This window comes from Malaclemys terrapin, chromosome 6 (genome assembly GCF_027887155.1).
Source record: "Malaclemys terrapin pileata isolate rMalTer1 chromosome 6, rMalTer1.hap1, whole genome shotgun sequence".
NCBI classification, from domain to species: Eukaryota; Metazoa; Chordata; order Testudines; family Emydidae; genus Malaclemys; species Malaclemys terrapin.
In genome coordinates this window covers 84382694-84409324 of record NC_071510.1, presented here as the reverse complement: position 1 = coordinate 84409324, position 26631 = coordinate 84382694, and the positions used below count along the sequence as shown (strand labels likewise).

The 26631-nt window shown below is 44.5% G+C and overlaps 1 protein-coding gene across 1 annotated transcript in view; it reads right to left on the bottom strand.

Annotated features, from left to right (window-relative positions):
• Positions 1 to 25718, bottom strand: part of OCLN (occludin) — a 30562-nt gene extending 4844 nt beyond the window's left edge. Inside the window, exons 1-6 of the mRNA XM_054032634.1 lie at positions 25522 to 25718; positions 23402 to 23494; positions 21264 to 21960; positions 17038 to 17199; positions 8669 to 8793; positions 2137 to 2337 (exon numbers count right to left, since the gene is read on the bottom strand). Of these exons, the coding sequence (XP_053888609.1) occupies positions 2137 to 2337; positions 8669 to 8793; positions 17038 to 17199; positions 21264 to 21960; positions 23402 to 23451 (1235 nt within the window). The 5' untranslated portion in view covers positions 23452 to 23494; positions 25522 to 25718. The remainder of the gene's footprint in view (positions 1 to 2136; positions 2338 to 8668; positions 8794 to 17037; positions 17200 to 21263; positions 21961 to 23401; positions 23495 to 25521) is intronic.
• Positions 25719 to 26631: the final 913 nt, after the last annotated feature.

Genomic DNA, 26631 nt, shown 5'->3' with positions numbered 1-26631 from the left:
TGTTTGAATGGGCCCAGATTATCAAGCAAACCAGATCGTTCTACATGATTCCCTGTCATCATTACTTACCATTCCAACAATCTGGGTGTTATCTGCAAATTTTGTCCACAGATTTGCTTCCAGATCATAGATAAAAATGTGGAATAGCATTGGATCTAGTACCGCTCCCTTCCGACCACCACTAGAAACACCCTCATGCAACTATGATTCCCCACTGATATCTACTTGCTGAAATCTGTCAGTTAAACAGTTCTTAAACCATTTCATGCGTGCTCTCTTCATATTGTATACAGCCAATTTTTTAAATCAGAATGGCGTGCAGTATTAAAAATCAAAGTATATTACATCTACATAGTTACTTTTATTATCAAACTTGTCAAACAAATCTGACTATATATTTTGGAGGAATACAGGTCTTTGCACGACTTGTATTCCATAAAAATCACATTTAACTGGCATTATATTTAGGCTTCAATTTTAAAACATAATTTCAAGATAATATCAATGGTTTATTGTTAAGCATTTTTTTATTGATTACATTTTCACAATTGCGGGAAGTCATGCAGGGGTTAGGTGATTATTTAATGACAGATGTTGAGATTCAAAAAGTTAGAGTTTTACAACTGTTAAAACACAAATTGTCAGCATCAAATGTCCAAATATTCAAAGTAAGTATCCTTAAATCAACTAAATTTCTCAAGCACTATTTTTATTTCTTCACCCATCTGTAAATTTTGATGATTACTGATGGAAATATTTTTTGTTGCTTTGCATATAAACAGTGAAATTGACATTTAATCGATAAAAATCTAACCTTTCCAAGCCTAATTATATTCCTATCCTTTAATTCAGTATTAATTGAATCCCATATCAGCTTTTCCATTATTTTGCCCAGGATTGATGTCCGGCTAATTGGCCTATAGTTACCCAAGTCATCCTACTTTCCCTTTTTGAATACTGGCACAACATTCGTACTCTTCCCATCTTCTGGATTTTCCCGGGAACCAACTTCCCCAATTCACATTATTTACAATGCAAAATACCCAAGTGCTTTTCCGAAATGCAAATTGCTAACTTTACCACAGTGTATAGTGGTTTGAATGGATTAATCCTTCTTTCTTGTAGGTTTATAAATCTTACACCTCTGCAGGTTAGGATTCGACTATATTATCCCACTACCACCACCTCAACAGCTCATTTTGGAATGGCCATCAGTTTTTAAGCACGTGTTCCACAGATTAACTTGATCATTGTCTAAAGACCACTTGTATTTATTAATTATTATTATTAAATACGGCTAATTTCACTCAAAAGCACTAACCACTTCATAGCAGCATGAAGTCCTAGCTGTCCATAACAAATATTTCAGTTTCTTCATCACCCAAAGCATGTCAGCTTCTGTCTATATGCAGGGCAGAATAAACTTTGGGGGGCGGGGGGAGGAGATTTTACTGTGAGAGAACATTAAAGACTATGGAAGCTGGTTTAGCATAGATTTGCTGCTTGTGCTCGGGAGGAAGTCAGTGCATTTCAATATTGAAGTGAAAGGAGTGTTGCGGAGGAGGGGAAGAGTTTTATTACCCGCTTTGTGGCAGAGCTTGCAGCATGTATGCATTCAACTTGACTTGCTCTGATGAGCAGCGTTAGGAACTCAAAACAAATTTTGAAGCATCTGTTATATTGGTTAACTGCTTCAGTCTCAATATTAAAATATAAATAGGACACTTCAAATATACTTGGTGCATTCTGCTAAATACAGATGTCCCAAGACACCCAAAGTCTTGTTCAATGACCATATATGAAATCATTCTAGGTAGTAGCATCAGTGGGAGAGGCTACTTCAGACAAGTAACAGCAGATAATGCTACTGCTGTAAATATTCCTTTCAAAGGCAAAGTTTCCAAGTATAAAAGGCAATTCTTTTCCCACTACCTTTCTAGGCCCTCCTTCCTATTCCATAGTCCTTATGCTGCCACTATCCACAGTACAGAAGTGGCACTGCAGCTATATTATTATTAACAAGCTTCTAACCACTACCACATTCAGCAGAGGCAGCACACTTATTAACTAGGGTTAGCCCATCACAAACAGTGGAGTTAGTATTATTTCAATGCTTGATGAAGTTATTGTCAGTACCTGTCCCAGTCCTCCTCCAGCTCATCACAAGACTCCCCTCCAGTGGTGTAATCTGCATCATAGTTATCAGAGTTGGTTCTCTTCCGTCTTCCTGCTCTTCTCTTTTGTGGTGGTTCCTTAGTCGATCCATCATAACTACTGTTACCAGTATAATTTGACTGTGTGAGGTCCTTCATTAACGGAATAACAACATCAGACTCCCTACCAAAAGCAGTAAAGATCTCATTAGTTGCCATTTTCAGGCTGAATCATCAACATTATACACACAGGGCAAGTATTAACAGGATTAATTAAAGACAAAATAATCTGGATTTTTATTCTATAAAAAATTCAACATGTATTTGGAAAACAAAAGTCACTCATTTTAATTCACTAACTTTGTCTAACAAATTGCTTATAATATAAAATATGAATGTATTTGTTCCAAACTCAAATGGAGCAAGTTTTTCAGATTTGTAAGCATTCCACCTCTGTGATTTCATGTTCCCATTTTCACCTAAAACTGGTGAGTTGAGAAACATACACTGGGCTGAAAGTGTAATCAACTAACCTTTTAAAGAATAATAAGAGATCCCTATACAAAGAAAGCTGCTTGTGAATCTTTAAAAGTGTATCTGTTACAGAATGGCAATCAGTTTAAAATAGAAATAATAGTGGATAGAACGGCAGTAGCCCAGAGGTCTGTCAAAGGTATGTCTGTCAAAGGCTGTCCTTCAAATGGATGGAATCCATTTGTTACCTAACCGTGGAGTATGAAATTTCTTAGATGATTAGCATTTTTGCTGTACAAATGCCCCTAAGATTTTAGAAACTCAACTACAGTTTGCTTATAGCAAGAACTGAGACCCCACACCGACTGTCCTGGACAGGGCCGGCTCCAGGGTTTTGGCCGCCACAAGCAGCCAAAAAAAAAAAAAAAAAAAGCCGCGATCTGTGGCAGCAATTCGGCGGGAGGTCCTTTGCTCCCAGTGGGAGTGAGGGACCGTCTGCCGAATTGCCGCTGAATACCTGGACGTGCCGCCCCTCGCTGGAGCGGCCACCCCAAGCACCTGCTTGTCAGGCTGGTGCCTGGAGCTGGCTCTGGTCCTGGACACAATCCTGAGTATCACATTTTAGGATGGACACCGTAGAATAAAAGATGAAGAAGTGGGCAACAGAAATAGAGTGTTATGGTGAGCAAAAGTGAGGAAAATCTGGCATATGCACCAACAATTAATTTCACAGTATGGTGATAGTACCTGCAAATAATCATGTTTTGTATAAAGCATCAGGAATAAATTTCCTATTTACATGATCTATGGTTGTTTACATATAGTCTCTCTCCCTCGATTTTCTAGAGCACAGGGCTGAAAATTGAGCTCCTCCCTGCTTGTTGATGTAAAACATCGAAGCAGTGTTGTCTGTTAAGACCTGCACCACCTTGCCTTAGATCTGGGGAAGGACCATCTGGCAAGTCAAGCATACCGCCCTGAGTTCCCTGACATTTATTTGCAGGGAGAGTTCTTCCTGGGACCAGAGGCCCTGAGTCTTGAGACTGTTGAGGTGGGCTCCCCACCCCAGGTCTGATGCATCCAAAACCAAGGTTACCGACGGATACATGGCAGCAAAAGGTATGGAACCCAGGTCTCTCCACCAAGCCAGTGAAGCTAGGATGGGCAGCAAAATCATGAGTACCAAGTCCAAGTGGCGCCTGCCCAGGGAGTAGACTGACACCAGCCACATCTGTGGAGATCTGAGGCGTAGCTGCGTGTACTGCACCAAATAGGTACATGCCACCATGTGACCCAACAATTTGAGGCAAACCCCGGGCGGTTGTAAGAGGGTAGGTTGCAAGCTGGGAGATCCAGTCTGACAGAGTTCGGAATATGGTCTCCAGTAAATAGGCCTGAGCTGGAGTCATGTACCGCCCTGATGAACTGTATTCTCCGAACTGGGACCAAAGTTGACTTTTGCTCATTTATTACAAGGCCCAGCGCCTGAAAGGTGGCCCATATTATGCCAGTGCTTTGCTGGACTTGAGCCCGTGAGTGGCCTTTGATCAGTCAGTCATCAAGGTATGGGCAGACTTGTACACCTCGATGTCTGAGGAAGGCCGCAACCACTACCATACACTTAGCGAAAACCCGCAGGGCTGCCGACAGGCTGAACGGAAGCACGGTGAATTAGTAGTGGCACTGACCCACCACAAACCTGAGCAATCTCCTGTGTCGATGGAAGATGGAGATGTGGAAATAAGAATCCTTCAAATGGAGGTTGGCATACCAGTCTTCTGGATCCAGGGAGGGAGTGATGGAGGCCAGGGAGACCATGTGGAACCTCAGTTTCTTGTGATATTTGTTGAGGTGACACAGGTCCAGGATGGGCCATTAGAGCCCCTTTGGCCTTCGGGATTAGGAAATAATTGGGAGTAAAACCCCTTCCCTCTCATGTCTCGAGGAACCTCCTCTACAGCCCCCACACATAGGAGGGTTTGCACCTCCTAGATGAGAATCTGCTTGTGAGAAGGGTCCCTGAAGAGGGATGGGGGGACGGAGGTAGCAGGGATGGGGGGGGAATAAAGGGTTACTGAAGGGTGTAACCAACTGTTATAGTGCTGAGCACCCAATGGTCCAATGTTATGAAGACCATGCCAAGTGGAAGGGCGACAGGCGGTCTAAAAAAAAACAAATAGGGGGATGGATCTGCAGTTGAGATGGGTATGCCATCCTCGGACATACCTTCAAAAGGCCTGCCTGACCTCACTGGGCTATCTATGCAAGTTCGACTAGAAAGCTGAGGCAGAAGGTAGGGGCTGACAACATTTATAGCCCTTTCCCTTTCTGGGAGGCACCAGAAATCTGGGAGGCTGCTGGGGCCTAAAATGCTTCCTGGAGGCTGGGGGCATGTAAAGGCCCAGGGAGCAAAGCATGGCCCTCGAGTCTTAGAGGCCATGAAGCTTGAAGTCCGTTTGTTCCAAGAACAGGAAGGTACCCTTAACGGGGAGGTCCTGAATGGACTGCAGCACTTAGTGAGAGGCGCCTGATGACTGGAGCCATGAACAGTGCCTCATGGTGACTGCGGACGCCATCGTTCTGGCTGCTGAGTAAGCCACATCCAGAGCTGCCAGGAGGGAGGTCCTGGCCCCACATCTTGCCTTACTCCAGGCTGGCCATGAACTCCTGCAACAGAGAGTCCTTAAATTTGACCACTGAGTTGCACAGGTTCAAATCGTACTGACCCAACAGAGCCTGCTGGTTAGAGACACGTAACTTCAGGCTGCCTGTCGAATAAGTGGTGTATCCAAACAGGTCCAGTCTCTTAGCCTCCTTATTTTCGGGAGTAGCACTCGACTGCCTCTGTCTGTCCCACTCGTTTGCAGCCAATGCCACCAGGGACCAGGGGGAAAAGTGGGGAGATGCGAGTACAGGTACTCAAACCCACTGGCTGGTACATAGTACTACTTCTCTGCCCTTTTTGAGATGGGGCAGACACGAAGGGGTCTGCCAGAGCACCCTGACAGGCCCCAACACTACCTCATTAACTGGCAGGGCCACTCTGGATGGAGCCGCTGCAGCCAGGATATCAATTAAGTTGTGCACAGTCTCCTTCAGCTCCTCAGCTTCCAGCCCCAAGTCTGCGGTGACCCATTTCAGGAGCTCTTGATGGGCTCTGAAGTCATCTGGAGGCAGTGGGTTACTGGGGCCTGCAACTGCCTCATCCGGGGATGACAAGGAAGAGGCCAGCCCCAGAGGATGGGATGCCTCTTCTTCCTCCACCTGCACCACTTCCATTGGGGCCACTTCTGGGACCTCAGTACCAGGGTCAGTACCAGAATCAGGGTCTAGTGCCGGGTGGGATGAAACAGTACTATCACCTAGAACTAGCAATATATTCTCTGTGCCTTGACTTCAAGGCATTCCTCTGAAGGAAACTGTATCCAGCATACCTATGTCAGACAAAGGAAAGATCACCTCAGTCCAAAGCTGTCAGAGAAGGGAAGTAAAGAGGGTAAAAAGGTATCTCAGAGTGATATAGTGCAGTATTTCTCAACCTTTTTGATATCAGGGACAAGTCTGCTGCCTTCCTAAATTGTGTCAGGGAGATCTCAGAGACTGGTGCTGGCCCACACACCTGTCGTTAAGAAACACCGATATAGTGGACTCCATTCAGACTTGCCATAAGACTTCATCCTATTAGAAATTTAATTTTAAATTTTCTACTGAATTTGAAGTGTTTTTCTTTCCCTATGCAGATAAAGACTATCTAGAGCAGGGGTTCCCAAACTGTCGGGCACACCCCTCTAGGGCGGTGTGACAGCTCTGGGCCATCCCCCACAGGGGACAGGAAGGGAAATGCCATCCAGCCCTACTCCGTCCCCAGCTCTGCTCTGACCCCACCCCCAACTGCAGCCCCACTCCCAGCCTCAGCTCTGGCCCTGCCCCCAACTGTGGCCCCAGCCCCCTTACCCCATCCATGTCCCTCCCACCCCAGGAGCCCTGGCCCTCCAGGAGGGGGCATGGACAGGAGTAACAGGGGGTTTGTGCGCAACCCTGAAAAGTTTGGGGACCACTCATCTAGAGAATCATCTCTGGCACTTCCTGAAACAGGCAGAACTGGAACAGAAGAAGAGGGGTCTACTGAGAGGAGAGGTATAATTCCCCCCACTCCCCTCCTAGTTGTTATGAGTGGCAAAGTTAAGATACTGCAAATTCGGCATTTAATTCCAGAATCAGGGTTCAGTTGCTCTGAATTAGTTTAAAAAATTTTATGTGTTTCATAGGTACAGGGCCTGATTCACACTTCAGTGTGTTCACTATTTAACAGTTTCTTGAAAGATCAATGCCTGTATGACAAGTGATCTGCAAGAAAGAGAGAAGGAAACGTCTGTAGTATTTGAATTTGTGTCAGTAACTAAGTTATAAGCAGTTGCTGGAGAGCTTCAAATTGCAACTAATTTTCTTTTCACATGATGAGAGAGTAACAATCAATGAAGAATATCCAAAGTCTTTAGAGACATGTTCTGATTTAAAGCATTCAGCAAAGAACAACAACAATTATATTTAAACAGACAGGTTGTAGACCTCAAATTAGACCCAGCCATGGGTTTGTTTTTCAGGTGTGTACACACACACACCCACCCCTCACTTTTGGCAGGGGGGTCTCTTCCATTGTCATGAGCAAGCAGAGAACTGAGTCCTGCTTAGAAGCGGAATTTCTGCACAGTCCAAGTCTTCTGCCTGCTCCATAACATAGAAAAAGGAACAACATATGCATGTTTTAGCAGCAGTCCAGTGTTGTGAATTTGCTACATGATTTCCAGTCTGGAGAGCAGCCATCATGCACCACAGATGAGCCCAAGAGAGATACAGATAGGTAATTAAAAGTTGAAGAACACACCTTCTAGTCCAGACACAAAGCAAACAGACTCTGTAGCATGCCCTAACTCCCCCAGGGTGGGAAAGAGGAGTTCAGAGATCAATACGAGCTTAAGGAGACTTCATATTTCTCACTCACATGAGAGACTGATAATTTTTCCAAGGATAGAGAGATACAGGGATGGGTTAGAATGAATGGATTTTAGTACTTTCTTTTTAGAAGGAATCTGGTTAGATTACCATTATTGATTGACTGGGTAGATAAATAAATTCACTTCCAAACAAGCAATGTGTTTCTCTTCAGCCCCCCCATCTTTGAATGTCATGCATTTAATTTACACCCCCCCCACACACACACACCCCTTATGTTTGACAGTTCCCCTCTATTTTTCTTCAAACACAGATGCAATCTTTCTTCATCAGCATACCCCGTTTAATTCCCCCTACCTCCGCTACTGTTTATGGTAAGGAGTATTTATTTCTCTTTTCTCCTTTAAATATTCACACACTCTGGTGCTTGAACACCAAGATGATAAATGCCTTAGAAGAATCTATCCTAGGCTCTTAGTACTCTACATAATACTAGTTTGAATTTAAGTAATCTCTACGGACCAGAGACTGCAAGTCAATACAAGGATAAAAGACGTAATGTAAGGTGACAGACCGCAACTAAAAATCTTTACACCAGAAAGGGACTAATATGGATAAATACTACAAAATAAAGTCAATTCCTAGTTTATCTGAAAACAAATTGACTAGCAACTATTTTATATCAAAAACATGTTATGAATAAGTAAGAACAGCATAACCTGGAGACCACTCTTTTCAATTACACTTAGAGCTGAGGCTTGTGAGTAAGTTTGCTTGATTTTTACAAACTAAGGTAAAAGTTTCACATTAATCTTCCATAACCTTATAAAACTATAATATTAAATTCACACACACACACACACACACACACACGAGAACAAGTCAACATATACAAGTTAATCAACACCCTACAGACAGGATAACATCTGCAATAACTGTTCGGGCAAGAATCCCACCAATTTCTTCCATGGTGAATCCTGAGTAAGAAAAAAAGATTTGATCCTCTCTTTAGAACAAGAGTCCAAATGCATTTCTATTACCCTTCTAGTGTTCTGTATCCATTAACAAGGCAGGAACAGTTTACTTACGGCATAGCTCTGTAGGTGTCTGTATAAACTCGATTTTCATTAACTTTCTCAGAAACAGAGTAAACGATGGAACTGGCAACTCTATCTGGGTAGTCCACTACTGGTTCTGCATTTACATTTTTTACCTAGTAAAAGAGAGACATTAAGATACACAACATCTCAGTTTTGTGGCTGAAAGCTTTTTTCTTTTTCTTTTTTTTTAAATAAACACCTTTAGCAGTTCACTCTCAGTTTTGTTTGATTTTTAAAATAAATTAAAGAAAGCATTTTCAGAACTAGGATTACACAAATTATTCAAAAATATTCCTATATGTACAGCAGATTGAGACACTAGCACCACTACGATGAAGTCATCAGCTCTATTTTAATACTAGGGTAGCACTGACCAAAGAGAAGTGGAGACTCAGATTGAAATAAGGTGACTGAATGCTTCTGAAGGCTGAGCTCATGTGTAGATGGGGGATTGTAGTCTGAAGACCCCTCACATGCTAGACATCATGGAGGACCAAAAATAAATAAATCCTTTAGTGCTACAGCAGTTTCACCCTTTTTGGCACAGGAGGCTCTAGGCCCAAAGCATGAGAGTCCTGTGTTTGTGTTATTTTTAAAGAAATTTGATTCCACTGCCCATTGTTACATGAAGTATTTGTGCCATGGGTATTTCTGAAACAAGATGGTTTACAAGTATATGAAAAAAAAAGAGTCTTACACTTACAGTACCCTGGAATAGTTTTATCACATTCAGGTACGCCTCAGCAGCTGCTTCATATCAGTGCCAGATTGATGGATGGAGGGTTGACTACATTAATCTTCCCCATGCCCATTACTACTCTTTTGGGGGGTCAGTTTGAAGGAAGTGGAGCAGTTTTGGAATTGGAAGTAGAAATAGTACAGAAGGAGTGGGCGGGGGTGGGAAGAGAAGGAGAAGATTGTTTTATTTGAAGCGTAACCTTTATTTATAGTTCTTTAAAAGATGCCATTAAGAGTGACCTGAGAATTGAAAGAGGCAGGCTTTCAAAGTGTGAAGATGAGAGTAGAAGGAGTAGATTAATGTTGTTGGCTGAGAAACAATAGGACTTTTAGAGCAACTGGGTGATCAGCTTTATTTGTAGCCCCAATTCAACAAGTTATTTAAACATGAGTAGATCCACTAAAGTCAAGGGAACTATTCACGTGCTTAAAGTTTGGCACGAGCTTAAGAACCTTTCCGAACTGGGCCCTTAATGAACTAGATTGCACTCAATGGATCTAAATATGACAGGTATGTTCATAATGTACCTCTCTGTAGTGTCCTCCAGCATGAAGCATTATAGAGTCTTAAATTTATATTTGGGTATTGTGTACACGACACTTGATTGTTTGCCAGACTGCCTACCCTTCACAATTCAGACAGAAGAGGGCTTTATTCTCAAAGCTGTGTCTAATCTATATATCTAGAGATTTTAATGTGAAAATATGCAGGCATGAAATCCCTTTAGGGTTTCTTTGAACAAAAGGGTGGCTCAACTAGTTTTTCCAGTTCTACAGGTGCTTTACATATACAAGTGTTTTCCAAGGAAGAGTCTCAAAACAGTCAATGTTCTTCCATATTTTATTTGATATGGCATCAGAAGTATTTTTTTAACTCCAAAATATCATTTAATTGATTTTTCCCTGCTTTTTTAATAGCTAGAGATCTCCATGAATAGAGAAGGGTTTAGGGTTGGTACAAGATGTCAATATCCTGCATCTCCCCTTCAATACCAGTTTTTCAAATTCTACCGTGGAACTATTATGCCAACGTTCTTGTTCCCACTAATCGTAGCAGATGCAGCCACCCTAAAAGCAGACAGGATGGCCTAGTCAGTGCCATTCTGTAACTGCTAAGCCAGGAGAAAAGTGCTTATCATACCAGAACAGATTCAGTCTAATTGTGCTTCTCCTGCTGGTGAAGCAGAGGCCGCACCAGCATGGCCTGGGGCAAGGAGACATACCGTACAGACACGCAATAGTAGGGTTACCATTCGTCCGGATTTACCCGGACATGTCCTCCTTTTTGTGCTAAAAATAGCGTCCGGGGGGAATTTGTAAAGCACTCAAAATGTCCGGGATTTCCCCCCTCCCCCGGCAGAGCAGAGCGAGCGGCTGGGAGGGCTGCAGGGAAGTCACGGGCTGGACTCTGGAGCAGCTGTAGAGGAGCTCCGCCCTGCATTCTGAGCCGGCAGCTCTCCCCTGCAGCCCGGCTCCGGCAGCACTGTGCAGGGCCAGGGACTGGGTTTTGTTGTGCTGGGGAGCGCAGCCACGTGTCCGGCTCGCACAGAGCCCAACACCCTGTTCTGAGCAGCAGGGTAAGGGGGCCAGGGGGCAGGAGAAGGGGCAGAGAGGTTCTGGAGGGGGCAGTCAAGAAACGGGGGGAGCTTTTTGGGGGGAGTGGAGAAAGTTTTGGGCAGTCAGGGTACAGGTAGGGGGTAGGGTCAGTTAGGGGACAAGGAACAGGGAGGCTTAGGTAGGGGGTGGAGTCCTGGGGGGCAGTTAGGAGCAGGGGTCCCAGGAGGGGGCAGTCAGGGGACAAGGAACGGGGGGAGGGTTGGGGATTCTGGGGGGGCGGGAAGTGGGAGGGGCAGGGCTAGGGCGGGGCTCCTCCCGTCCTCTTTTTTGCTTGCTGAAATATGGTAACCCTACTCAATAGTAAAGGTGAGGGGGAAGAGAAACACACACAAAAGAATAGGAACAAATAAGAGACCTAAGTGCATCTCCACTAGTAAAATTTATACATATAATTCACCACCACTGATGGAAGTTGTAGCATAGTGAAGGTTCAGGCTGTAGCCACCACGTCAACTGTTGTGATACTATGGTAAAGATGCCCAAGCCCTGGCATCACTGCAGCTTTCACCCTTACTCTCATCAGTAGTCAATTGCTGCTACAAAGTTTGCTGGCATGGACAAGGCTCCAGAAAGGTAGATAGAAATGAGAAAGAAGCTACTTAATTTAGGATGGCAGTGGGCAAGAGACAAACAAAACCTCTCAGAATTCTGCGCTGGTAGGATCTCAACTCTCTTACTCGCCCCCACACACTACAGACAAGGGAAAAAGCAGCATCAACTTCTAAAAACCTATATTGCAGTAAAAAATGAGTGTTACTGATGAACCATATACAAAGTTTGTGCATTGGCTCAATGACAGGAGCTTGAAAAATATTTTTATCTCCTTCTCCCTTCCCAGCTGTGGGAGTCAGCTCTGTTAGCTGATAGAATGTTCAAATGCACACAAAACCCTGCACTTTTTGCCTTAGAAAAAGACACCTGTAGATTACACTACACTGCTTACAGGAAAAGGGGGGGAGGGGATGGAGAAACAAAACCTGAGGAGAGGGAGGCACAATTAATAAAACAAAACCCCAAGCTAGTAAATGGATGTATTTCCTTAAATAAAAGTCCAAATAAGGCTGTTCGTAAGTGCTCAATTCTTTTTGAACATAAAAATCTTTGAAGAATAAGGTATGGCTTCACAAACTTGTGCCAATTTAATTACATTTAGCTGAACTACTGAAAACCTATGTGGGTACATTCCCACATTCTGTTTAAGCCTGGCAATGTAGCTTGCCCCCGTAAATTTACGTTCAAACCAACATAAGCCAAGTTTAAATCAATGTGAGAGCATCCACAAAGTCACACCAATGTAACTAAATTGGTTTAAAAGTCACACCCCTTACATTATGCCAGTGCAACTCTGTACTTAGACCAGACTTTAGGGCAGGAGGAAGATATGACAAGGAAACAAACACATTTGGATATCCACCCTTTAGCAACTGTCCTTCAGTAAGGCTACGTCTACACTAGCACTTTTGTAAAACTTTTGTTGGTCAGGGATGTGAAAAAAACACACACCCCTGACAGACATAAGTTTCACCAACAGACGCGGCGTTGTGGACAGCACTATGTCGGCATACAGTGGCTACACGGGAGACCTTACAGTGGTACAGCTGCTGCGGTACAGCGATGCTGCTGTAAGGTCTGTAATGTAGACACAGCCTAAGAAAGCAATGCAACTTATTCTGGACAACATGAGCTTTAAAGGACAGGACACAAATACAGCTTGCATTTAGATAAAGCATCAATGTGTTTTCCTCTTCAAACACAAATGAACAATTGCAAATTAGAGCAAAAAGTTATGACAGACATTCAACAAGATTTATCAGCAGAGGAAACATTTAATTGTCCAATTTAAGAAAACTCATGCAGAAGTCTTGCATTTTATATCCACATTAGTGTTTAGTTATTCCCAGTTAAAAAGTTTGTTTTTACAGTGTTTTCACTAATGCATGAGTCGTTTACGGCTAGGAAGAATTCAAATCCTGATCAGGTCACAAATGAGAGTATGGAGGTTGGAACTAAGACCTCAGAAAAAACGCATTGACTTTGACACATGGAGAAACAGCACATAATTGGAACAATGTAAATTATCTACTTAGGATGGAGAAGTAGAGATCTAGAAATGGCAAATCAGAATGGAGATATTTTGGCAGAACTTGGCTGGTAGAGCAACAGGAAAGAACTGGGGGAGAGTTCTTACCCAGTGCTCTCAGGGTATTATAGGCTCCATGCTGTGAAGCATGGCCAAGCTATCCCAGAGCTGCAGACCCTGGAAGCCATCCATTGCCTGACTTTTGTCAGAAGTTCATCGAAACTCCTATGTTTCCATGAAACATTTTGTTTTCAACGAAGTGGCATTTTCCAACAAAAACCACTTGCATCAGAAAGTTCAGAACTAGTTCTACCAGTGGACCCCCATTCCCATGAGAAGTCTTCCAATGGACCAGGAAAATAGACTTTACTTGTACTTGCCTGATATTTCTACTTTGTTTTTTTAAAAGAAGATTTCTCACATCATCTTTATAAAGAAGTCAAAAAGAAAACAAAAAAACCACAAACCCCACCCCCAAAAAACCCTGAACTTTAAAAACAAAATCTCTCTCCTTAATATCACTTAATATCATATTTGTTCAGGGGTTCTCAAACTGAGGATCGGGACCCCCAAGTGGGTCATGACCAGTGTTCTCTCTAATTTTCCCTCACACGCGTGGAATTCATTTTATTACAGAAGCTCCCCGACTTACACAAGTGTTCTGTTACGCGAAAATAAAAAAAAAGCAGACGGAACTTTTTCCATAAGTCCGGATTTCCATAAGTCGGGTTTGTGTAACCCAGGGAGCGTCTGTATGTGCACCAATATGGAGGTGATGTGTGACACAACATCTCCATATTGGTGCACATAAACTTCATGTGGTGGGGTGGGGCCAAGAGGTTCCGAGTGTGTGAGGGAGCTCAGGGCTGGGGCAGAGGGTTGGGGTGTGGGACGGGTTCTGGCTGGGGTTGAGATGAGGGGATTGGGATGCAGGAGAGGGCTCAGGGCTGGGGAAGAGGGTTGGGTGTGTACTCTGGGGTGGGGCCAGGGATGAAGGGCTTGGGGTGCAGGCTGCCCCGGGGCTAGGGTGGGAAGAGAGGAGAGGACTCATCCCAGCTCTCTCTCCCCCCAGCCACGGCAGCTCTGGCAGGCCTGGGCCTGGTGACCTGCATGGCAACTGCGCAGCTTACAGGGAACCTAGGTCGTGACGCCATTTTAATGGAGTTGCTGGGGCCCAACACCAGCCTTGGCAAGTCTGAAGCTGAAACCCAAACCCCACTGCCCAGGGCTACGGTTACATGCCGCCCCCCCCCCCTCCCAGGGCAGAAGCCTTTGGGCTTCAGCTTTGGCCCCTACTGGTGGGACTCAGGTGGGCTCAGTCTCCCCTCCTGGGGTCATGTTGTAATTTTTGTTGTCAGAAGGGGGTGACAATGCAATGAAGTTTGAGAACTGCTGTATTAGTTGTGCTGTCCTAAGAACAGATACGAGATTTAGTTAATTTCAATACAACAACATGATATAATAGGCAAGCCCCCGATGCATGCGTCCGGTATGTTGTGAAGGAAGTGTGCTTCCCCTTGAAGTCCTAATACGAGATGAGATTACAGGCAGAGAAACTTCAAAGGGAAAATCACAACACTTCCCTTCCAGCCCAGCTGTTACGCTGGAGAAATGACTGGGCAGCGTTTAAGCTTAAATTCATTTTAGGGACTTGAACTACAGACTTTGCCTTTCTTTGCAGCTAAAACAAGTCATAATTTAAGAGGGTTCTGTGCCCAGTTGTGCCACACGTTTCCTGTGTAACTTTTAGTAAGCCAAACCCTCAGCTCCTCAGTCTGCCAAACAAATCTTCGCACATCCTACATTAAGAGATCATTTTGGTGAGGATGATTACTTTTAAAAAATGACAATTTCTTCAAAATCAGGAATAGAACAATGTTTTAACAAAGCAATTTCAAGACCTCCCTACATTTCATGTCATGTCATAATGAATTTTTTCTGGGCAGACAGAGGGTCTCTGAAACATAAGACACTTCGCAAAAACTTCACACAGAAAACAAAATATCTTGTCACCTCAAGAAGTACTCACTTAGTTCCATATAAAATGTTCAGATAATCTTCTAGTTCTCAAGGAGACCTAATCCTAGAAGTTTCTTAAGATGAAGAGTTTCAGGGGATTTGTTTTTGTGTGGAGTTACAAGATTGATTAAAAAAAAAAAAAAAACACCATTTTCAAAATAATCATGAATATTGTGGCAGCTACGAAGAAGCTATCACCACGTTCCCCAACACAGTCAGTACTGGAACCTTGGCCTGGTATCCAAAACCAAACATCTATGCTTTAAGCTAAAAGGAGACCATCATATACAGAAAAAAAAAACCACCACGGCCCTAATTGTTTTTAAGACACTGCCAGCCATTAGAGGACAACATGTTCACATGCACAGTATCCAATTCTTCCACTGCAGTGGCAAAGAACTTCCACCATGATCACTTATTGTTTTGGGACCCAATCCTACTCTAAGTTAAACTCATTTTTTCAGATAAAGCCAGGACATGAACTGAAGGAGATTCAACTACCTAGAAAATGTGAAGGGGTAAAAAACAAAACTATTACAGACCTATGAGGAGACAAAAGGAACTTAAAGCAGAAGTTTCTAAAATGTAATCGCAACTGTAATTCAAACAAGTTTATAAATGTATTATCCTTTACTTTCAGAATATATCTGGCAGTTTTCTGGCCAAATAATCTTCCAAGCCATAAATTCCAAGAGATAAAGAGAGACCTTTGCAACAGAAACTAGCTGAAACCTTAACTATGGAGAGGCTACCACCTCTTCATACTGACAAAAATAAAAAAAACAAACAAAAGACATCAGATAGCCAATCATCAGGGTTTTAAGTTTTACTGGTAGTTTCCTATATATTCCCTTTTCTGCCATCTTGAAACATGAGTAAACAAGTAATGAAAAGACACACCCAGAAACTGTCTCACCGAAACATTTACTTCAAATGATTCTTTATAGCAGTTCCCAGTACAGTCCTGGCTCATGACCTTTACCCAATGATCACAGGTAGAATCACATGAGTCATAACACACTTACAGAGGTACACAATTAATACTGTGAACATAGTTACAAGCATTAAGAAATCAAGTACCCCTGAAATTTTGTGTTAGATATTAAACAATCCAAAGTAAATCAATCTGGGCTTTTTGGAAAGCAACTACAAGTAAAAGCTAATAACGATGTTTCCCAAAATTGGATAACAGATCTCACAGCCCAGTTGCTAGGTTTCCAGAGAGGTTAACTGGGAGACTACATCAAAGTACTGTTGCAGTTTTATGGGTTTTCTCTTCTGACTATGTTCTTAGCATCACTGTATAGATGGATCTGATTACCTCAGACCATCTGTTTACAGAGTACACGTCTACCCCAATATAATGCGACCTGATATAACACCAATTCAGATATAATGCAATAAAGCAGTGCTCGGGGGTGGGGTGAGGGGGATAGTGTGCGCACTCCAGTGGATCAAAGCAAGTTCAATAGAACGCGGAGTCACCTATAACGCGGTAAGATTTTTTTGGCTCCAGAGGACAGCGTTATATTGAAGTAGAGGTATATTTAGTATAGCAATTCACACAAGACCTGAATATTTTTTATTAAAATATGATAGTAAATTATTTTACTATAATTTTACTGTTGGAGACAACTCACTGTAAAAGCTGAAAACAGACACCTACTTTAACAATGGCTTTCTGAAGTGCTTTTGCTCTATTCCATGTGCAAATGGACTTGTTATTGTAGAGTTGCTCTTAATATTACACTGTTGGTAATTTTTTGTCCAGATTTTTTAAATGGGAGTTTTACATGTCACTTCTTATAGAGGGGAGTCAAATTTGGGGCATAGAAACCTTGAGCTTGAGAAGAAATTTGAGGGTTTGCACCAGTTTAGAATAAGCATCCAATATTAAACTTACCCATTCTTCTACATTTGGGGGATCTTCTTCATAAACCTTTGCTTTATCCCAGAGAATGTTCATTTTACCATAATAATTCATCTGATTTCGGGTCTTTACAGAAAAGTATATGATTATGGCAAGAGCCACAATAACCAAGAATCCCAACACAATAGCAATAGCCTAAAAAAGAAAAAAAATATGTAGCAGATATTTATTATTTGATTTAAAGACAAAACCATCCATTCAAGGTGCCAAAAATCAGTTCAGAGCCCCCCCTCCAGAAAAACACCCCCCCCAAACAACTGCCGTCTCCTCCACCTCCATATAAGTCAGCATCCTAATCCAAATTGAAAGTCCAACATCTTCCCATCAGATGAACATCCCCAATTTCCAGACCAATAAATGGGCTTTGGAGCACACTGAGGAGACCAAATTGAAGCTATTTAAGACTAGGTAGAGGAGCAAATCCTGCTGGAAAACTACCCCCCCGCCCACACACACACTTTTATATCAAGGCGGATGGATCTTGGGCACCTGCACTGATTTCAGCTGTGCCTGTATGAAACATGAAGAGAACTGTTCTGCAGGACCACCAACTAGTCAACACTTTTTTTAAATAATTCTTCAAAGGTGACATGAAAAGGATTTTTTTTGCTTTTTTAATTTTTAAACTTAAAAAAAAGTTTTAAGCCAGAAGCATTAGGAAAGTCAATTTTTTTCTCCCCGTAAAACCAGAAAGGGACCTTTCAGGAGGTTTCAAGCATGTTTACTAAGAGCTTTAATACCTTTATTGAAGAGGAGTCAAGGATGTTAGATCTTTAGCAAAGGCCTCCTTGATCCCAAATGTGAATTTAACTTAAATTAGGTTTATGAAGAAGAAAGTGAATGAAAACTAAAAGTGACTTGAGAGGTCAATTTTCACTCACATGGCTCATCTGACATCACCCTGAGGCCTTGTCTTCACTGAACAAGGAAGAGAAAAAAAAAAAGTGTGTTCTTAACTTGAGTTAACTAATTTGAGGTAAAATCCTAATGAAGGCAAGGCAGTTTGTAGTTTTCACACAAGATATCAGGTCAGATTAGATTTCCCCTGAAGCAGGTTGAGTCAAAGCCTACTGAGGAGCCTAATCTTAGACTTGATAACCTAGGGTTACCATACGTCCGGATTTTCCCGGACATGTCCGGCTTTTTGGGCTCCAAATCCCCGTCCGGGGGGAAATCCCAAAAAGCCGGACATGTCCGGGAAAATCGGACATGCGGTCGGCGGCGCGGGTGCCGGGCCGGGGGCTCGGGAGCTCGGCCGGCAGTGCTCGGGGGGGCCCGGTGCCGGGCCGGAGGCTCGGGGGGCCTGGCCGGCAGTGCCGGGCCGGGGGCTCGGCCAGCGGTGCTCGGGGGGGCCCGGGGCGGGGGCTCGGGGGGCCTGGCCGGCAGTGCCGGGCCGGGGGCTCGGCCAGCGGTGCTCAGGGGGGCCCGGGGCCGGGCCGGGCCGCTCGGCCGGCGGCTCGGGAGCCGGGCCGGGTGCTGGGCCGGGGGCTCGGCCGGCGGTGCTCGGGGGGGGCCGGGTGCCGGGCCGGGGGCTCGGGTGCCGGGCCGGGGGCTCGGCCGGCGGTGCTCGGGGGGGCCCGGTGCGGGGCCGGGGGCTCGGGGGGCCTGGCTGGCAGTGCTGGGCTGGGGGCTCGGCCGGCGGTGCTCGGGGGGGCCCGGGGCCGGGCCGGGGGCTCGGGGGGCCTGGCCGGCAGTGCCGGGCCGGGGGCTCGGCCGGCGGTGCTCGGGGGGACCCGGGGCCGGGCCGGGGGGCTCGGCCGGCGGCTCGGGTGCCGGGCCGGGTGCTCGGCTGGCGGTGCTCGGGGGGGGGCCGGGTGCCGGGCCGGGGGCTCGGGTGCCGGGCCGGACCGGGGGGCTCGGCCGGCGGGTCGGGTGCCAGCGGTGCTCGGGGTGGCCGGGTGCCGGGCCGGGTGCTGGGCCGGGGGCTCGGCCGGCGGTGCTCGGGGGGGCCCGGTACCGGGCCCGGCCGGGGACTGGGTGCCGGGTCGGGGGCTCGGCCGGCGGTGCCGGGCCGGGACGGGGGCTCGGGGGACGGGCTGGGGACCTGCGGTGCCAGGGGTGGGCCGCGCCTCCCCCCCCCCCACACCCCCCCTTACCTGCTTCAGGCTTCCCGCGACTCAAATGTTCGCGGGAAGCAGGGGAGGGGGCGGAGACTTTGGGGAGGGGGAGGGGTTGGGGCGGGGCTGGGGGCGGGGTTGGGGGCGGGGCTGGGGCCCCTTTAAAGTGTCCTCCTTTCGGAGGCACTAAATATGGTAACCCTAGATAACCTGTACGAAAACTACAAACCACCTCTTCACTAAAATTTTACCTCAAGTTAAAAATATCTTCTCCTTCAGTGAAGACAAGGTTTTACAATAGAGTTCTATTCCAAACCTCAGATACTTTCAGTCAGACAGAATCCAAATTTCTGAGAAAGTTTAAAACAAAACCGAAAACCTCCCAAACACTTTCAGGCCTTCTTTGCACAGCATAAAGGACAGCAGACCAGTTTTCTTTCCCCTCCCTCCCATGCAGGTCACCTTTAAAGGAAGCACCATCTCATGTAATCCCCCCCAGACACCACATGCAGTTTTCCTTTGAGTACATTTTGCTTAAACAGAGCACACACGCACGTGTTTCAAAACATTAATCTACCTATATCTAGAAAAAAATCAACATGAGAAGGCAAGAGACCAGGGAAAACTGTGTTCACCAATTAGGACAGGAGACCAGAAGTCTACTGTATTCTGCCATTAAACTTCACCAGCTCAGATCTTTTCCTTACATAAATTTAATTAAAATTAAATCTACTTTTTAGAAATGCAGGGTTTAGTCAATAATATGGTTAACTGGGGTATTCTAAAGAAAAGGCCTACAGTGCACAAGTTGCATTTATCTCGGGCTCTTTTAATCAAATATAGGTTTTCAAATTTAGTAATTTATAAAATTCCATTAGCCCAACATATTAGTGACTGCAGTAGCTAAAGAATTACTTTAAAGGTATTATATGTAACATCACCAGGTCATATTGGACACCAAGAAGTGGTTATGGCTTATCAGTGTGACTTTTTTCTCGCATGGGTGCAATTAGTGCATAGAAATTTGATACAGGAGACTAGGTTAAAAAACACTGACAAAGAAACAAGACTCACATTCACATATAAAAATAGCCAAAGTAGTCAGCTCCTTTTACTGTGACAGGGCAGGGATGTGGTGGGGCAATGGGACATGAGAAAAAAGGGTTGGCACACTAACAAATCACCACCGTTAAAAAGGAAAGGACTTTATTTTAACCTCCTAAAAGCTATTTGTATTTATTTTAAATTATTGTAATTACACCCATGCTCATGGATAGGGTGCTACGAAATTCACAGCAATGAAAAACACATCATGGACCATGAAATCTGGTGGTCCGCACTCCCCTCCCTTCCCCTCCCCCCATGAAAAATGGTCTTTTGTGTGCTTTTAACCTATACTATAGGGATTTCACAGGGGGAGACCAGCATTTCTCAAATTGGGGGTCCTGACCCGAAAGGGAATTGCAAGGGGTGGGCCTTGCAAGGTTATTTTAGGGGGAATTGCGGTATTGCCACCCCTACTTCTGTGGGCATCCAGAGAGTGGTGGCTGTTTGCCGGGCGCCGAGCTCTAAAGGCAACACCTCGCCAGTAGCAGCGCAGAAGTAAGGGTGGCAATACCATACCATGCCATCCTTACTTCTGTGCTGCTGCTGCTGGCAGCTTTGCCTTCAGAGCTGGTCTCCCGGCCAGCTCCTGCTGCTCAGCTCTGAAGGCAGCACCGCCACCAGCAGTACTGCAATGCCCCCAGTCTTGCAACCTCCCCACAATTCCTTTTTGGGTCACCAATTACACCACCATGAAATTTCAGATTTAAATAGCTGAAATGATTAAATTTATGATTTTTTAAATCCTATGGCTGTGAAATGGACCAAAATGGACCATGAATTTAGTAGGGCCCTACTCATGAAGTTTTATATGCTTCCAGGAATATAGTAAAGTTCTTCAGGCTCTTCATTTATTTTAGAAACACTCTGTGCAGTGGGTAAGGTAGAATTTGAAGGAGTTGGTTTAATGAGCAGAGAAAGTTTAGCTAGATTAGCTATGTATTTTGTACATGACTTTTGTACTCAGAAGTGTTAGATGTACGATTTAGTTAGCTAAAGGGAAAACAAAAAACAAAACAAACATTAGTGCATACATACCTCTTGAGGCTCTACCACACAGTAGTGATACAAGTATTGATTCACAAAGATTCCTGTATTTGTAGAGGCATAATATTGGCTGCACAGAGCAACAAGTTGATTGTAGAACACTGATCCTGAAGCTTGTGCAGTTGGGTTTACTGCCAGTACATACACTATGGATGCAATGAATACCAAGAAGCCAAGGATAGCACTCACTATTATCACAATTAGATAATATCTTCTTGTTCTGGACATGCTTGAGTTGGTAACACTTATTATAAAAATCGCCATTCCAGCAATGAAGCAAAAAGCTGACATTGCAAGTATGAAGCCTTTAGCAGCTCGGGGCTCAATGTAATTTCCTCCAATGCCATAGGCTCCACCATATCCATATCCGGAGCCATAACCGTAACTGCCACTGTAACTGCCTCCAAAACCACCATATCCAGGATATCCTACACCAGATCCCAAAGAGGAACTTCCATAGAATTCTAGATCCCAAGGCAATGTGGAAGCAACACAAGCAAAAATGCCTACACACATCACTATAATGAGAACTGACATGATCTTTATTATTCCTGGAGGGGAAGTCCATTTGTAGAAGTGTTGCACTTCATCCTCTGGATAGTAGGAATATGCTGGTTGAGAGTACATGGGCTGAGAGCGCATCTCCTCAGCATATGTAATGTTGCTTGGTGCATAGTGAGAAGGTTTGCTGCAATAAGATGAAAACATTATCAACTCAAGTTTTTAGCCAGCTATGAAAAACTATCTTACCAAAAAATCGTAGTGCATGACACTCATGCAATGGAATTATGAAGTTACCAGGAACAGACTAATTCAGGAAATGGTCAGAATTAGCCAGTTTTTAAAGAATACCTCCTAAATTTAAATGGAATGCATATATTCCTCCAAAAAGACGGAATTCTATTCTCTCAGATGCTTTTACGATGGTTAGCTACAAATAATATTAGAAGAAGGTTGAAATTAATCCACTCTGACCATTGTCATTTAGAGATTACAGTAATAGGTGCTCTGGAAAACTTGGAAAGGATATTTAATAGTGATAATTTGCAGTATTTATTATACAAAATAGTAAGGCCCACATTTGTAAAGGTATTTAGATGGAATGGCACTCAACAATGCCTAACTGATTTAGAAGCCTAAATCTCATTTTCAAAAGGAATTTAGGCACTTAGGAGCCTAAACCCCATTGATAGTCAGTTACTTGTTGCAACACTGAGCACAGCAATGCCTAATTGACAGTTTAAATTTTATATTTGATTAGTTTGCAGATCTAAGAGACAAAAAACATCTTGTAAAGTGGAAAACAAGCTATTAGAACACCCTACATGTGCCCCATGTGTTAGATAGATGTTTGCTTTTTCATTAAATAAGCAGCAAGGTACAGTCTAACACAGGGGTGGGCAAACTACGGCCTGCGAGCTGGATCTGGCCCACAAGCTGTTTTAAGCCAGCTCGCGAGCTCCAGCCAGGGCGCCGGATTGGGGGCCGCACCACACAGGTCAGCCCCATTCCACGCGTAGAAGCCGGAAAAAGGACATGCCACTGCTTCCAGGGGAGCCGCTTGAGGTAAGCGCAGCTCAGAGCCTGCACCCGAGCCTCTCCCCACGCCCCAACCCCCTGCACCAGCCCTGATCCCCCTCCCGCTCACCAAACCCTCGATCCCAGAATGGAGCAGCCTCCTGCACCCCAAACCTCTCATCTCCAGTCCCACCCCAGAGCCCGCACCCCCAGCGGGGAACCTGCACTCCTTTCTGCACTCCTACCCCAGCCCTGATCCCCCTCCGAACTCCTCAGTCCCAGCCCAGAGCACCCTCCTACACCCTGAAACTCCTCATCCCCAGCCCCACCCCAGAGCCCAGACCCTCAACCAGAGCCCTTACCCCCTCCTACACTCCAACCCCAATTTTGTGAGCATTCATGGCCCACCATACAATTTCTATTCCCTGATGTGGCCATCAGGCCAAAAAGTTTGCCCACCCTTGGTCTAACAGCAGCAACCTGATGATAGTTGACTCAGCTACTGTTAACAGTTGTATAAATGAGCTGTTAAAGATATGAACTCCAACTATGTACACTGCTTATCTGGGGTAAATTAAATTGGTAACCAAAGCAGAAAAGAGGATATTTACAATTCATCTGGTCGATAAGGTGGAGGACTTTCAAAAGGTCTGGATGACATAGTTGAAGTGCTTGGCCGCTAAATTCAGACTTATTTTTGGTAACTAGAAAAAAAAAAGTGACAGGCTTAGTAACAAAGCAATCTAAACAGCTTAATGACATTATAGCTAGTATGATCACTTTACTATTAAGTAGTACAGATAGCTATAAAATCTCGAATAATAACAAAAAGACAAGTAGACAAATCAATTTTTTTTTGTCAAGACTTTCAACAATTAGAGCTTTAAATTCACCAACCGCAAACAAACAATTCCTTCTATTCTCCCAAAATATCCAGAGACTCCCCTAGATAGGGGGAGGGATAGCTCAGAGGTTTGAGCATTGGCTTGCTAAACCTAGGGTTGTGAGTTCAATCCTTGAGAGTGCCATTTAGGGATCTGGGGCAAAAATCTGTCTGAGGATTGGGCCTGTTTTGAGCAGGGGATTGGACTAAATGACCTCCTTAGGTCCCTTTCAGCCCTGCTATTCTATGATGATCTTACACTTTTTTATACAGTGGTTGATCTTAACACTACAATTTCTCCCAAAAAGATCTTGAATTATTTAACAGCTTGATCGATCTCTCAAGTAGTGACACCATGGAGAATTCTTCATGATCATCTACATTTTCTTCTTTTTTGGAGGGGTGCATTAGTTTTGCCTTTACCCAGTTTGTTTACATATTGACACAAAGCAGTACAACATTTCAGATGACCATTGGTAGAGTGCATCTACTAGATTATCCCCAAATGTTGAATTAAATTGTATGTTTTTCTAAACAAGAGTGAGAAAAGACCTTTGTCAGTCAGATCCCCCATGAATTATAGCAAAAGAAAAGAGCAATAGGACTTGGCAATACTGTCTGGGAAACTTTTGTTATTGACGCATTCAAAAGAGTGACAATTTTATCCCCACCCTACCTTGCCTGCAGTGACAGCAAGTACTGAATATAGCAAATGTTTTTTTGATGGTGGAGTTTCTTGGTTTTAGAGTCATCATCTGTAGAGTGGAATGCCAAGAGCTCTCTTTAGAATTATCCTTTTAAAATTATGGTTTGAAACAATAATGATTTCAGTCCCTGTAGTGGGTATCCTCATTAATTGCTGGGATAGGAAAAGCAGTTCAATAAACATCACCAAAACATTTCACAAATTTAGTTACACAGAGTACAGCTATTTCAACCAAAATGTAATTTGCTTCAGTGTAGCCTTGAGGTGATACTACAGTGAAGATAAAGGAAAGAATAGAAGACATTAGTTGCTTCTTTGAGAAGCAGAGTTTCTTGGAGAGGCAAAGAAGAATTTAATGCATGTGTTCCCATGCATACTGAAAATGTCTTTACAGAGAAGACAACATTCATAACAGACTGAATGCCCTGGTGGAACTTTCACTCCTGAGGCAGAAGAAAATGGATCTTAAGGAAGCAACTTGTTAGAAAAGACCCATTTTTAATGGGACACCCAGGAAATACTTATTGACTGCTCCCAAGGGATGTGGTGTTTACAACTTCAGTGGAAACTACATATTAAAATCATATGATTGATTCTTCCCTCCCAGTATTACTCTTTGAGAGAACACTCACATCAGAAAGCAATAATTGAGACTAAAACCTAATTATAGCGTATAGCCCCAGAACAATGAGGCAGGCTAACTTGCAAAAGATATAACTGAAGAGTCATCATGGTGTCACGGAGAGACCTCCCAACTAACACAGAGCTGAGTTTAAATATGCAACTGAGCATTTAATAAGTGAGATCTGCGCATGATCTGGCTAGAATAATGAGCAATGCATATTAGTACCCCAGAGACTGAGAGTATCAACTTTTTATCTTATTTCGATATTTCAAATTACAAGCCATAAGCATAAATATATACGAAAACTTTTAATAAGAAGCTAAAGTCCCCTAAATTTCCAGATTGATGAGTTTGGGGGAAGGAGGAAAACTCCTCCCCCCAACCACCTACACAAAGCGAACAACACTACTAACTGGACACACGGACACACTCTACTACTCTCACCCCCATCCCACTTCGAATTCCCATTTGGAGGCTTGTAACCCAGTCAGGCACTCAGCTCCAGGAGATCATTTACCTTAATACCAGCAACACACGCACCAGCTGGACTCGCCAGATCCCCGCTCTTTAACCTCTCTACTATGCAACTAGGAGCTGCCTGCCCGCATCGCCTCCTCCCCCCTCCCTGCCAAGCAGCCACACCCAGGCGCGGTGCATGCGCCCTGCCTGCACACCTGGGGCTAGGGGATAGGAGCGATCATCCCCCATTCCTTCCTCCCTCCCCGCCCGGGTGGAAACCAGCCCAGCGGCTCCCGCAGCCCTGCCTGGAATGCGGGGTGGGAGCCGCCGATTGGCTGGTCTCTTCCCCTCCTTCAGCGGGCGGGGCGCTCGCGGCGCGTGACCCAGTCACCTGAAACTCAGCGCCGGGACTAGGCAGCGAACAGGTTGTTCCTGCAGCGCCGCTAGCGAGCGCGTGGAGGGAGCCGGGAACCAGTTTCGAGTGAGGATGTCCAAGTTTCTAGTGTAAACAAAGGGCGGGCGGGCTGGAGACGTGTCCGAGAAACTCCGAAGTGCGGCGGGACGAGGGGCAGAGGGAGAGTCTCTCACTCTCAGCCCTTCCATGATGGCACTTCACAGACACTTGAACCCTTCAACTGGGATTAATGTGTCGCCCCTCCCCTACTGCCCAGAACTGCCCCACTGAGATCAGTGGGCGATTTGGGGGCGCAGTGATAAGGCCCTTAGATTGCAGCTCCTCAGCCCAGGCACCCGTCTCGGAATTGTTTGTAAAATGGCTGTTGTGCTGCAGAAATAACACACGAATGGGCACAGCTCCCCTGCCGATGGGGGCTAGCGCTAGGAAAAGAGAAAGACAAATTGAGGGGAGGGTATTAGGGCAAAGGTGATAATACCATTCTCCCTCTGCCAGTGCCACCCTTTTAAATCAGCAGTATTAGGAGCAGGGTGGTGCTGTCTCTATGCACCTTTCCCCTTCCTCAAGTGCACGCAGTGGAAGGAAATAAAAAGAACTGAGGCCTTCCAATATATTAAGATGTTTTGGGGTTTTTTTGGGTGGTATAAGCTAAGATTTGAATTTAAACTGAAATAGTTAGACTAGTAAAACCCTCTGCCTGACACTCTAGTATAGGAGTACCTTTTTCAGCTTAACTTAAACACCTTCCTAATC